Source organism: Rhipicephalus microplus, chromosome 4 (assembly GCF_043290135.1).
Source record: "Rhipicephalus microplus isolate Deutch F79 chromosome 4, USDA_Rmic, whole genome shotgun sequence".
NCBI classification, from domain to species: domain Eukaryota; kingdom Metazoa; phylum Arthropoda; class Arachnida; order Ixodida; family Ixodidae; genus Rhipicephalus; species Rhipicephalus microplus.
Genome location: NC_134703.1, coordinates 8,149,296 through 8,163,215, shown reverse-complemented (window position 1 = coordinate 8,163,215; position 13,920 = coordinate 8,149,296). Strand labels below are relative to the sequence as shown.

Below are 13,920 nucleotides of genomic sequence, written 5' to 3'. Positions count from 1 at the left end.
TGCAAGGCCGCAGGAAACAGCAGAGTGGTCGATGCTGTCAAAGCGTTGGCCTCGAGGCGGAGTCGCGGACTGGTGCGCGGAAGCTCGGCGAAGCTTTCGGGTGACCCACATTCGGAACCAGGGCGACCCCCGAAGAGTAGCCCTCGATTAAGGTACCCTCGGCCGAAGGAGCTAAAATAGCACCGCTAAATGGCTGAAGTTTCGCAGTGGGACAACGTTGTCGCTGTGGGAAGCATGAATGGCATTCCCGGGCAACGGCAGGCCATGCACTGCCTCTGTGGGGCCGGGGTGAGCCTGCCCAGGAGCCATCCAGAAGCCCGAATGCCATCCTCGAATGGTAGCATAGGTAGTCTCGGCTGCAGGAGGGTGGTCAGCTCCATGATCGCAGTGCCGTGAGCGTCGTTCGTTAGAAGGCAAGCCCATGGCAGCGAAGACCCACAGGTATGCACTTACGGTTTGTAGGGTGTAGACTGCGCCATTATAATGAAATGAGACAGAGCGACAACGCCCGTACGCTGCTTGGTTGAACCCCAAAGAAATGGCTCAACTCACCCCGAGGGATCAATATACCTCAGAGGGAGGGGAAGAGGGAGGAACGCCTAAAATTTTGTTTCGATAAACGAAAAAATCAGTTGTGCTACAAGACCAATATGAATTGTTAGAAATTAATAAATAATACTGAAAATGGGTCAGCTGTTTTTTTACCTAACTTCATCTTTCTCGACCTGCCCTACAGCTCCCCGTGCACACGAGTCCCTGGGCCACTCTTCGTCACTACACACACACACACACACACACACACACACACACACACACACACACACACACACACATATATATATATATATATATATATATATATATATATATATATATATATATATATATATATATATATATATATATTGAGCCTGACTACGTCCACAGCAGGACAAAGGCCTCACGCCCATGTTCCACCAGTAAGCTCGGTTAATTGACGTGTATGCATGTGGAACTAGTAGCCAGATACTGCACCAGGGTGGACAATCCTTCTCTCGTGAGAGAGTGCGTTACCGGCGGTAGTCACCGGTGAGGCTGCACCCCAGGCCTCTTAATGCAGTTCCATCACCACGCGGACTTTTTTTTAAAATCCGGTTGGGGACTGCGTGGCACCGGGATTCGAACCACGGACCTCTTGCATTCGAGGCTGATGTTGTAACCACTACGCCATAGCTGCAAATATATATATATATATATATATATATATATATATATATATATATATATATATATATATATATATATATATATATATATATATATAATATGCCATTCTCGCATGGTGGCATATGTGCGTGATGTGCGCGAGTATGTGGTATGTGAAAGTGAAAGCCCGGAAAGAAATGGTAAGCTAGATCCTACTTTAAAGAAAGGAAAAAGTATAGACGTAGAATTCTTTCTAATTTACGACCATGCACTAATCGCATAACGATGTGAGGGAAAGTTACAATGTTAAAGAAATGGCTTTGCAATGTGAATGAGCTTTGCAATACTGAACGATAACTACAATAGTCGTTTTCGAACCATGTTATTTGATTTCTTACGCCGGCATTATTGCTGTTAAATTCAATATGTCTAGGGTTACCTGTGGACTCGCCTGGCATGATTGCTTTCATGAAAAACAAAAAGACAGCAAAACAAGCTTAAAAAATATGTGGTTACTTAGACAAAGTTCACGAACACTCTAGAGCTACCTTGAGTTTCCACAAAGTAAAAAAAAATGTGATCAAGATGGTGTTTAAAAGTACTAATGAAATAACTGCACCAATCTTTACAACATTCTCCGGAAAAGTATTCAAACAACTATATCAGGAGCAAATAAAACTCAAGATAAACAGAAATTGTGTCAAAAAGTTTCGCAAACCTCTTCCTTCTTTTTGATAATATTGTCGTGAAAGAATAAGAGCTCACAGTTAGAAACGACCAAAGTTGGTAAAAAAAAGGAGTGTGGTTGTTTACCAAAAGCAATGCTACTCATAAAAACAGATTTCGCATAAGGTTAAGGAGGACAGGCTTGAGCATGCATGTCGAGCATTCCTTAATAATGATAGTCAGGTTGCCGCTGTCCTTAAATTAAAGGATGTACAGCCATTGCAACGGCAGTAATAACGTAAAGAACTGACACATGGAGAATACCGCAGATTCAATGCTAAGCACAATGTATATATACGATGACATGGGACAGGAAGCAACACACACACGCAAGCGCTCGTCATATAAGCTCCGAGCTTAACGCTAAATAAGTCACACCAGTGAGCTTATAAATCTGTACTTAGTAGCGTAATCTATGTAAAAAAGGGCCGTGGAGCATGCGGGGGAACGCAAAGTGATTGGCTCAAAATTACAAAAAAAAAAATGAAGACCAGCTGAGAGGTAGCCGACACTTGCTTCAAAACTATGTGTCTCAGGTAAAACTGAAAAAATATGAAAAAGCTTTATTTAGAAAGCGAACGCATGAATTGTTTACGACGTTAAGAACGATGAACGAGATACGATTTTGCCGTTTGTTTGTGACGCAAATTTAGATCTGTTGACTTCACAATAGTGAGAACATCAAAGAATATGATCAAATATTGAACATCAAATATTGAACATCAAAGAAATATATGAATAACTGTATATCTAACGCTATACTTGATAAAACTAAAGTCTAAATGCGTGTTGTATTCTTCTTATTGGCAAAGAAGTGCATACTTTAAAGCTGATCCAATGAATTATCTTTATTGAACTCTATTTCACAGCGCACTTTGTTGATTGTAATTTTTTTTATTCTGTGCTATCAAATACAGCGAAAAAAGTAGTTCAACTATCCAAGGCTTCAGCGTTTTCTCGGCGGCAGAGGTAGATCAGAATACAGCAGCAGGAATGAGAAAATCAGTAGGCGTATTGCTCAAAGAACATTGGAACAATAATTTGCGCTTGCCTATCATTTTTAAACTGCAGCACTTTTACATGAGACGCAAAATGTTTAATCAAATCTTTCGAAAATTTTCCTGACTGAGTCGGCCAGAGAGAAAAGCTGCTTCAGTGAGCGTGTGGCAATCTGTATGAAAAAAAAATAATGAAACGTTTACTTGAGTGTAGCGCAAGTGATCACGGTGCATACAAATGTGTTTATTTTTATTTGTGGTCTCGCAGTAAGGTCTCCGCGGTGTGTGCCGAAGTACAAGCGCTAGAACGAGCGGGGACACAGCAAAGATAATTAAGCAGCAAAAACGACGGCGACAGATATTGTCACCTAAGAAAAAATAGTACTAATTGAAGGAGTATGTGCAGAATATTTTGACGCGTACATAGACGCGTTCAAGAATTGTCCATGCATTATGAGCAAAAGGAAGCCAATGAGGCAAAGTTGACAGTATTGGTGCGAAATGGGAGCGTACCGATTAGCCCTAGATTTGGGTGGCCAAAATTAAATAAATTGTGAAAATAGAAAAATCGTTTGATACTATGCGTTGCTTCTTAGGAAGATACGCGGGCTTTGGAGATACCGATCATTATAAGTCCTTTATTAGTACGCCTGTGTTTGGGACCGGAGTCGTTGTCAACTATCGTTGAGCCAGTTCAAAATAATTGAGCATATTTCATTCTTTACGATATCCTTGAACAGCTAGTGTTTCACTAATGAAATTGGCCCTTGGCCACTAATAAAATTTTCAGCTTCAAAATTTCTCGTCCGTCTTTTTTCCCGAAAATTACCTACCAGAATATTTCAGCTGAACAGGACCTCGTCTGAGAACCTTCATACACATGGTCACGTCGTGATCATCGATACAAAGTTTTCATTCTTCTTTGTTCCACTAAGATTTTTTTCAAGCTTCTTTTTGCCAAAAACCAGTGCCGAGTTGAATAGTCCCTTCGTCGTCTGCATCCAGGACGCCTTATCATTCAAGACTGCAGTACCTGAACATTTCTTTAGGATGTGATAACGTAGTGTTGTTTGAATAGCTATTTTCAATTTTGTTGTACTTGTGTGTTCTATTTTACTGATTTTTGTTGTTGTTCTTGCACTACTTCCTACTCTCTCTGTCTTGTTTGCACTGTTCAACGCTTAAGATAATGAACGAACAAGCGCAATTGTCAGCCTCCGTAAAACCTTTATTTACTTTGAGAGTAATGTAAATAAATAAATAAATAAATAAATACGTAAATGCTTCATGTGATTTCTTCTTTAGCTATGCAGAACAGAGGAGGGCTTTGACTGGTTCTGTTGCTGGGTGCTTGAGGCTTCACTTTCGTGCCTCTGGGTTTGAATGACGGCTTAGTTTACAGAGCAACAGGGAGGAAATAAAAAGAGCTTTCATCTAGTAAAGCCAATGACAACATGGCACGTAATGTTCCTGATTCATACACCATGTCCTTTCATAGTGGTAAACTGATCTTTGCGGGTTACGAAACATTCAGGAAAAGAAGAGCTGTACCTAGCTCTGCATGCTGTTGCAAGGTCAAAAGCACGGTGGAGCTAAATTTACGTTTATTTAATGTTTTTGCTAATGTTTTTCTATTGTATTGCAATAGCTTTGCTAGGTTACGGTATATAAAGTTTTGTCAGCAAGTCACACCGAGCTGTAACACCTAAACTACAATAGTTACGCTGCCTAAAAAAAACACTTTACTTTATCCCCCCCCCCCCCCCCCCCCTCCAGCATGACTTCAGAACGAGCCTCTCCACACAGACGATTCTCGGTTTCGAATGGGCGATTCATACCAGACAGCAGATTGATGCAATAGCCATAGATTTTGCCAAAGCTATCGATAAGATGGCCCACAGTAATTAGAAGCTGGAAATAGTCAGACTTGGTACCAATAATGTGAAGTGGATTAAAGCAGGCTTAACCAATCGCAAACTGAAAGTAAGAATGAATGGTTCCCGACTGACTAGCCGTGCTCTCAGGAGTCTTGCAGGGATCTGTACTGATATTTGGTGTATATCAATATCAATGACATTTGTGCCATCACCAAGCGAATCGTGAAACTTAAACTTTTCACTATTGACGGTTTATACAGTGCAAGACAAGCAGAACCGAGTTCAAAAAATAGCGCTTTATGAGTGTTGAACGATTGGTGCAAGAAATGATATAGGAAAATAAACTATCTTATAAAGACATGCACGACAAAGAAGCACTGTTGTTCTTCTGCATACCATTGAAAACAAGTACTACCTAATTTTAATATTTAGTACTAACGATAACGCAAAAGTTATCGTGGAACACACGCACTAACAATGTTTTTTTTTTTTTTTCAAAGGCATACGTGAGGCCACCTTTTTTTTCTTCGAAAAAGAGTTGAGAATGCAACAGTCGATTCGAATTTTACTGCTTACAAATCCATTGTAAGGCCAGCTCTTTAGTACTCGTTGGTGGTATGCAGCCCTTATCAAAATTATCAAAAGAAATAATTAGAAAAAAGTCAGAGGTACGCGGTTAGACTTATATGCTCCCGATATTGATGGACAGAGACAGTTACAGAAATGCTTCGTTTTCTGGCCTGCATCTGTTAGAAACGCGCAGGCGGAAAGACCACCTGAAGCTATTACTTGAGATACTAAATGTTCAACTAAATATTAGCAAATAAGTCTACTTACTGTCATCAGGTAAACAAGAACCAACCACAACAGGGCATTCCAAGCGTAGCTTACATCACTCCCACCTGCAGCTTCTGTTACTCCTTCTTGAGTCCTAACGTAACTGAAACACGGAATCAATTGTCGCTGTCTGTTGTGAACTGAACGATTTGTCAAACTTTGAACAGACCATGGATGGCTATCTGTACGAGTGTACCGCTTGGTTTTGGTATTTGTGTACTTGCGAATGTTGTTCTTTCTTTTCTTAATGTTACGTTGCCCTCTCTCTAAGGACTCTCGCAAGATAGTTGACAGTATTTGAAATAAATGAATAAATGAATGAATAATAAATAAATACGTCATTCACTCTTTTTATAGAAGCTTTATTCCAGTATTTGTCTATGTTCCTTAACGTATACCCACAAGCTATACTAAGCTTCAACTCTGGCTCACGTTGGCCAGCTTACCTGAGGAACGTCTACAGCGCAGAGAAATCGGAATGGTTCATGGTGATGACTCTTTTCAATGTCAGCTTTACGCTCGGCGTATAATGTTTCGGTGTTGTGAGTCCAGCAGTAATTCAAAGAGTATTGATGGACGCCAAGAAGAAAACTTTTGCTGGAGAGATGGAGAAATTGAGTGAGGTCAAGGCAGAGATAAGCGTAGTGCGATAAATTAGACTCCCTTCAGTAACAACGGCCACCACAGTGTTGTCAAGCTTGACGAATAAAATTTCAACATTCAGTGTTTTTTTTTTTTTTTGAAACGGTGTTCGCTACGCCATTACTTGTCGTTCCTAAAATGTTAAGCACACAGTCGTATGAAGAGTTTCAGTATGTTAGGACTTTGTGATATCTGGCGAACCCGAAATTCGGCATACTCTAAGTTAAGCGTACTCCAATTAGTCACTTCGGCAGTAGTCGCTGTGGCGTTGGGGCTCCGTCCTGTATATTGTATGCTGGTTGCATATTTGGTGGCTCCAATTTAATTGTAACGGCATAAAAAAGAAGTTTTGTGAGTCACGCACTTTGCCGTCGTTTCGGTACAGTAGCCTCATTATAATACATTGTGGTGAGCGCAAAGATTGGTGCGCGTGCTTGCATGAATCATGTGAATGATCCTACTGTCACACTGGTACGCAAAACGGCCTCGTGATCATGCCTTGTGATAACATGGACAACGGTTTCGAATTTACGTAAGGAACGACCAAATTCAAGTACATTCGATTGAACTAAAATATGACCTGTTCTCGCTGTTGCGCCGTAGCAAACCAACGCGCTCCCATGCGAAGGAATATGCGATAACGTAGGATCCTAATTACTTCCTGTTTAAACAAGTCCAAGTGACCCAATTTTTCGTTTTTAGAAAATACTTTAGTGAAATCATCCTATTTGCCTCACATTACGTGTACTGTACGGCCCGTGAGAATCCCGCCTGTGTGCTGCTGTTAATGCTTATTTTCGACGTGTACGGCTTATCGAAGAACATTGCGCAGGTTGATAATGATGCCAGTGTCTTGTAATCTACAAATTGGAACACGTTTCTTTGGTAAGCTCAGTCCAGCGAAATAAATAACCATGTGTGCCTTGCAAACACAACGGCAGGCAGCCATCGCAGAGTGATTGATAGACTGGATGATCTGAAGCTTCGCCTTCGTGTGTGGCCAAACACGGCACTTACGAGTGGCCATTATGAAGCAAACGCCAGAGTAATGCTCATGATTTATTAATTTATATGTGGCGTTTGACGTCCCAAAATCACTATTTCATTATGAGAGACGCCGTAGTGCAGGGCTCCGGAAATTTCAACCCCCCGGGGGTTCTTTAATGCGCACCGAAATCTGAGCACACGGAACTACAACATTTCCGCCTCCACCGGAATTACAGCCGCCGCAGCCGGAATTTGATCCCGCGACCTGCGGGTCAGCACCCGAGTACCTTGGCCACTAAACATACGCGGTGGGGCGAATGTTCATGATTGAATAATGTTTTGTTGTGTACAAAAGAGTAGCGCGGCTCCCGTTAGACAGTTCCGCACTCGCCGTGGTGGTCTACTAATTTTGACGCTTCACTGCGGATTCGAAGATTGGATGTCGGCCGCATTTCGGCGAAGGCGAAGTTCTATGGGCGCGTGTTATATTTAAAAAAAACCTCAGGTGGTCCGAATTTCCTGAAATTTTATAATAAAGTCCGCCAACTTAAAAATTATTATTAGATAGTCCGTGAAACGGAAGCAGTCTTCAAGCATCATTATTGCTACGCAGTGTAGTTAACATAACGTAACGCATAAAACACGTTTGTTTTGAAAGTCGTACTTTTGCTACGTAATATTCTGTCCATCTTACAAGATGAAAGACCGTTCATTGTTCGGTTCCAGCACTTATTTTATTCTTGCAACGTCATGCACTTTCGTGGAGTGCTATGCAGATAAATCAAGGCACGTGTGAAGACGTTGAATGCAAACGTAGTCGTACAGCCTGACGCTGCAAAGATGTTCAAACATCCGGATAGTTTTATTGCCTTCTGCGCCGATGGGTAAGCTCCCAGGGAGCAAATTAATTTTATTTTTACTTATTCATACTGCAATCCCTATTACAGAGATTTTAGCAGGGTGGTTACAGATATAAGTTTCACAATGTTGGCGCTCAAGAATGCATAAACCAAACAAATTTTATTTATTCATACTTATTGTTCATTTTATTTATTTTATTTATTTATTTATATCATTTATTCATTTTATTTATTCATACTTATTCAAAGTATTATAGAGTTGTGATGGTGTTCTGCTAAGGCTTAACACAAAGAAGTATAAAACTGGAAACAATCTGTTAAATGAACTTTAAATAATTCTTGAGAACTCGAGCACTTTTTAGTGTTTGCTGAAAATAACATTGAAACAATAAAGATTATAATGTATATTCTTTTTTTTCAGTTACAACCATAATTTGTAAAGAGACGGGTGAGTCGATTCGCTTTCGACATATAAAATTCATAGCAAGTTGATTATTACTGCATGCATAAGAAGCCTGTGCTGTGAACTGATGGTATGCTATTGTTCCAACAACCACTATGCTACTGATTCACCATATAGTTCGTTGTAAATTATGCGACAGAATGGCAAGAAACGGCAGCAGCTGATTTTCAATCCGCTATTCGCAAAAAACACGCGTACACCTCTGCAACAATAACACCAATAAATAAAAAAAGCGTTGCATGAAGGGCTGTTTGCGCAGGTTTATATACAGGTTACGTTATTTAGTTGCGGTCTTTTATTGCTTATTGTATAATCTGTTTTGTTATTGATATGTTCAAGCGATAAGCCTGTGCTTGGCAAGTTAACAAAGCAAAAACTGCCGATGTCTTCGAGCTTACCGCACTCGGGACACAAGGCAGACGTCATTGATAACAACACGCTGGCGCCAATTGACAACGACCAAAACTCAGACGTAATTCAAAAGGAATAGTAATGCCATGACTTCTCAAGATTCAATTAAAGTGTAATGCCAGTCAGCGTTTGCCTGATTCTCTTAAAGCCAACTGGATAGCAGCAGTCAAGCCCACTTTGTCGCATCAATTGTCATTGCCAGGCAAAGCATGCTTTACGGGGAAAAAAAGATTAATATTGACGCAAGGAAGCTTGTGCTTCCCGAGTGAGCCTGGGGTTTACGGCGAGATTTCAGGTCGTAATTTAAAAATTATGCGCGAGCATCAGCTGCATTTCGGTGCGGTGAAAGGTTGGTACTGGAGGTGGAGTAAACCACGCACGTGGCATTTTCCTTTTCGGCGTATACCAAAAGCTCAAGGGGATGGTCGCTTCCTGAAGACCTTCCGTTTTTATTTACTGCAAAACTTTTATCACACACGCCAAAACTTTTCAGGAGGTTCGTTCAAGTAACGCTCGATCTTTGATTTATACACACATTTACCATTTTGTTTGAGAAAGCGAAAAAAAGTACTTTCGTACCTTTGTTGCGACCAGTTTAACACTGCTGGAAACTGCGTTTTTTCTTGCGTTTTTTAGTCAACTGTCATCACATTTTATAAATCTTCTTAGCCCATCTCGGCTGCTTTTAAAAGCTTTATGGCAGCGAATATGCAAGTTTATTGAGTTTCAGTACCACTTTGAGTTTTCCCGCATAAAATATACACGCATACTGCAGCTTTTGCATGCGAAGCACATTCTTGGGTTTCGTAACATAGTACGTTTGCAGAAAATTTACTTCGTGACGTTCTTATTGATGGCAGCATCATATCATGCTTTGAAATATCGTGGTTGTCAGATCTTTGATACAGAAGAAGCTAGTGGGGAAAACATAAGGAGGCGAAGGACGTGTTACTCGTGATAGTGGGTTAGAGAAGCGGTTGATTAAAAGAAGAGAGCTGAGAATTGCTTTTGGCTTACCGGATGCGGCGAGCAGTAGCGTTACACCCAATACCAGTATGAATTGGGAATAGCCGAGGGTGACGCCTCTCGCTTTCAGCATGGTTGTTGGTTGTGGCGTGATCTGCGGGTGTCCCTGCGGGGATGGCTAGCGTTGGCGATTTCTTCACCGCCGGGGTCCAGTAGCCTGCCGCACCCAGAGACTCCTCTTTCTCGTGATGCGAGAGTTCACCGCCAATGCACGCAGCCTTGACCGTGTGACGTCGCCGAAGAAAAGCGGCTGCCTAGTCGCTTTTCTTCGAAAAATTGCGAGATTCAGAAGAAAGCGAGCAGCGAAAGTACAGGACTGAGACTGTTTGTGTTAGAGAGTTATCCCGATCTCGAAGCTTCGCCGTCACTGGGTCGAACTGCTGAAGACGAGAAACCACGGCTTCAGTTGAGTGCCGCGCTAACTGTGTGGAGTGTTTTCGGCGCTCCCTTCTGCTCCCTGGTCCGGCCCGGGGTCTCTTGACTCGAGCAAACAGCGCCGAGGAGAAAAAAAAAATGTTCCCTGACGCGTGCTTCAGTTGTTCGGCGCACTAGTGCGTCGTCGCGGGAAGGCGTGCACGGGCGCGCGCACTCGCTTTCGACGCACGGGTCCTTTCGTGAAGGGGTGTCCCGTCGAAACCTGTGGCTCGAAGTCAACTCCGTGGTCACCCTCGCGCCTTTCGCTCAGTTGGTTTTATGGATGCTCCCACTCGCCTCTTACCTTCACCACTGCCTCAGGCTGGCCCTTCCCCATTTCTTCCCCTTTCCCCAGGTGGTCGGGTCCGGAGCCCCAGTTAATTCGCGGAGGAGGGTGCATTCGCTCCGAACGCCATTGGTGGCCTTGTGAGTGACGTAATTGTCACGTGGTGCTGCCGCTGTGTGGCCCGCGTGGAGCGGTGCGTAGGAGAGCATCACTGACGGCAGCGCGGGAAAATAGGGAATGATGGAAGGGAGGCGGCTGGACAAGTGGCGAGCGAAGTGCAGGGGAGAGAAAAGTGGAATCAGGCGAGTGGGACGTGGGACATTCTCGGGCCGCCATGCGCGGACGTGCGCGCAGGTCACAACCCAGCCAAAAGGTCTTTGTGACTTGTTTGAATAAATTTTCTCTTCCCGACTCCTGTTGTTTGCTCTGGCGGCTCCCTTTCGGAAATGCCAGTGATTACTTGCCTTCGGAAGTGGCGCCTGAAGGCACTGTATCTCCGGGCATGCTCGAGGGTAATCGAGAATAAGAATGATAGACACGAGATGTGAACCATTGACTACCAAGCTGTTATTCAATATTTCTTTTCTTGCTTAGAATCATTTCCTTCTTGCCGACGTGGTAACAATTCCCTAAAGAAGACTAGCTGTTGTACATTGCCATATGGTTTGGTTGGCTATGTTGGACAAAATATTAGCCTAGTTAGTAAGAAATGTTCATATCTTCAACAACTTTTCAACATGTGTTAGAAGCACAAAATAAAAGAAAAAAAAACTCCGATTCATCGTCGTCGTAGTCGATATTGTTGTGCCCTCAGGAACAAGTATTCTTAATAGCATGCTTCAATTTACTAGTTTTTATGTACTCAAACCACATGTAAAAAAATATTGTACGACGTTAACTAGCCTATATTGAATTATTTACAGCTGTTTTGAAAATCTTCGGAAAGGTTTCGAGCATGTGTGGCGGTGCAGATATCCGCATACATAATGCTTCGCTTGTTAGTTTCATGCAGTCAAGCTACAATGCTTAGCAGAAGTTTGCTGAAACAAAAACAAAAAATGGCAAGGATGGAGTGCAACATATATAATACGTATTTAAGGCGGCCCCTTTTCTTCATTTCTATATGAAACACACGTACGCTGACATCATGGCAAACAGCACCATGTAGAAATTGCACCGCGTAGCGGGCGTAGTTAGAAGGATCACTTGACTGAGCCTGATATCAATTCAAGGCGTCTGGATTTTGTCAGTAAGACGGTAGAACGAGAGCAAGCTTTCACAGAGATTGTATATAGCGTTCTGGGTTCTACGAATTTCGCATAATAAGCATTTCTACCACGTTACAAAAACACTTATTTTTCATTTGCACTGTGTCTCTGGGGGGAGCTGTGACGCGAATGAGAAGAAATGGGCCCGGAATAATGGAGTGCTCTTATACCAGTCGCTGGACTCAATCAAGCAAACGTTAAGCCAATTGTAGTCGTTCTGCCGATTGATGTTATTCTTCGGCTGGGTGAACAGTGACTCCAAGCCGTGTAGCGATGCACGAGAACCTTCACGATTCGTGCATTTTATGATCGTAAAATTTGTTTTCTCGAACATAATACCTCGTACTAACAAGGTATAGCTTGTTCAAACTAAAGCCATCTACAGGCGCACCGTGATTCGAGGTCTTTATGAATTAATGATGCGGCAGCGCAGTTGGGTGTTTTTCGTTTTCCACCATGCTTTATATGTACAAAAAAGTAGAGGAGCATAGAAATGACTGCAAGTGTATCGCATATGTACAACAGCTGCTGTGCCCCTTCAGGTGGCAGTTGCCAGCGCTTGCTCTCTCCCTTTTTTTATTTGTGCCCTCGTGTATATGTGTATGCAAATCAAATAATAATAATAATAATAATAATAATAATAATAATAATAATAATAATAATAATAATAATAATAATAATAATAATAATAATAATAATAATAATAATAATAATAATAATAATAATAATAATAATAATAATAATAATAATAATTGCACTGTTCGCACTTCAAACAATTAAACTACATCACTGCGGAGCTGTAAGTCATGGTAATCTACTTTATTTTTAGCTTTGTCTTATTTTCTGTTCTTGTGCTTCATCTTTTATTCAAAGGCTCGTACCACTTCACTCTTCCCTTTCTAGTTACCCCTCCATGGGTGATACTGGAAGACATTTTTAATCGAAGCACATTCAACCGATCCACACGTACCAGAAAGTCTTCAAAATTCCCTTTAGTGTGGCTGTCTCTGTCACAGAGCAAAAACCATGAAATTCGGAACTGGGATCGCTTATTCATTTGCTCACTAGTGCGAGGTCGTTGACTGGAATGTCTCGCATATCTCATCAATGTCTCCTGTCAAAAATGTTTTTTATTCGTTTTCGGTGCTTATGTTACGGTGATTTTTGTTGCCTCTCCTCGAGGAGTCCCAACTCACAGCCTGCCTCCAGAATAGGTGTTTCTCCTGAGGAAGCGTACTGTGCACTAAACCCCAAGTCACTTGCGTATGATTGATGATAACGGCTGCTTTCAAGCAGCATTTTCATCCACCAGGAAGACTGTCGTATATCTTGATGTACTGTTTCACGTCCCGTATGGTACGTTCTGTAAGTTCATTCGCTGTGGGATGTTATGGTGCACGAAATTTTATAAATATATTGTGATCTTGTGCCCCTATCGCTAGCTTTTCACTCTTGCAGACAATGCCGTTATCACATAAAATTGCCCGCGTAGCCCTAAACATGCCCCTTTCGAGGCGGGTTATGATGCTATTTGCATCTTTCTTTCCCGCTCGTGTCGCGACCATCCTGGTGCATTCATATATGGCCAGAAGAAAGGTTGTTTTTTCATGATTCCTTGTCGTTTCTTCTTTACTTCAACAAAATCCAGGTGCACTACTTCAAAAGGCACCTATGAGTTCAAGGTAGTATCATGGCGTCCGTAGACTGTTCATAGTTGAATTTTGTGCACATGAAACACATGACATAAATGAACGTACTGCCTCACTTTTTACCATCAAAATTTGGTTTGTCAAAAACCTGTGACCAATGAACGGCTGACAAGTAATGATACAGTCCCGTGCAGTCACCTCTTTTGAAAGCGAATCTTGAAGACTGGTTAAAATAACTGCTGTAGCTCGTTATTTCGGCTCATACAGATAATATTTCGTTAAGTGGTGGAT

At 41.9% G+C, this 13,920-nt stretch overlaps 1 protein-coding gene across 2 annotated transcripts in view; it reads right to left on the bottom strand.

Annotated features, from left to right (window-relative positions):
• The window catches only part of LOC119171352 (uncharacterized), a 172,175-nt gene extending 161,613 nt beyond the window's left edge, over positions 1 to 10,562 (bottom strand). For both annotated transcript variants that reach the window (XM_037422208.2, XM_075892134.1), the window contains exon 1: positions 10,004 to 10,562. In XM_037422208.2, coding sequence (XP_037278105.1) covers positions 10,004 to 10,085 — 82 coding nt within the window. In that variant the 5' untranslated portion in view covers positions 10,086 to 10,562. The remainder of the gene's footprint in view (positions 1 to 10,003) is intronic.
• Between the last annotated feature and the right edge of the window lie 3,358 nt (positions 10,563 to 13,920).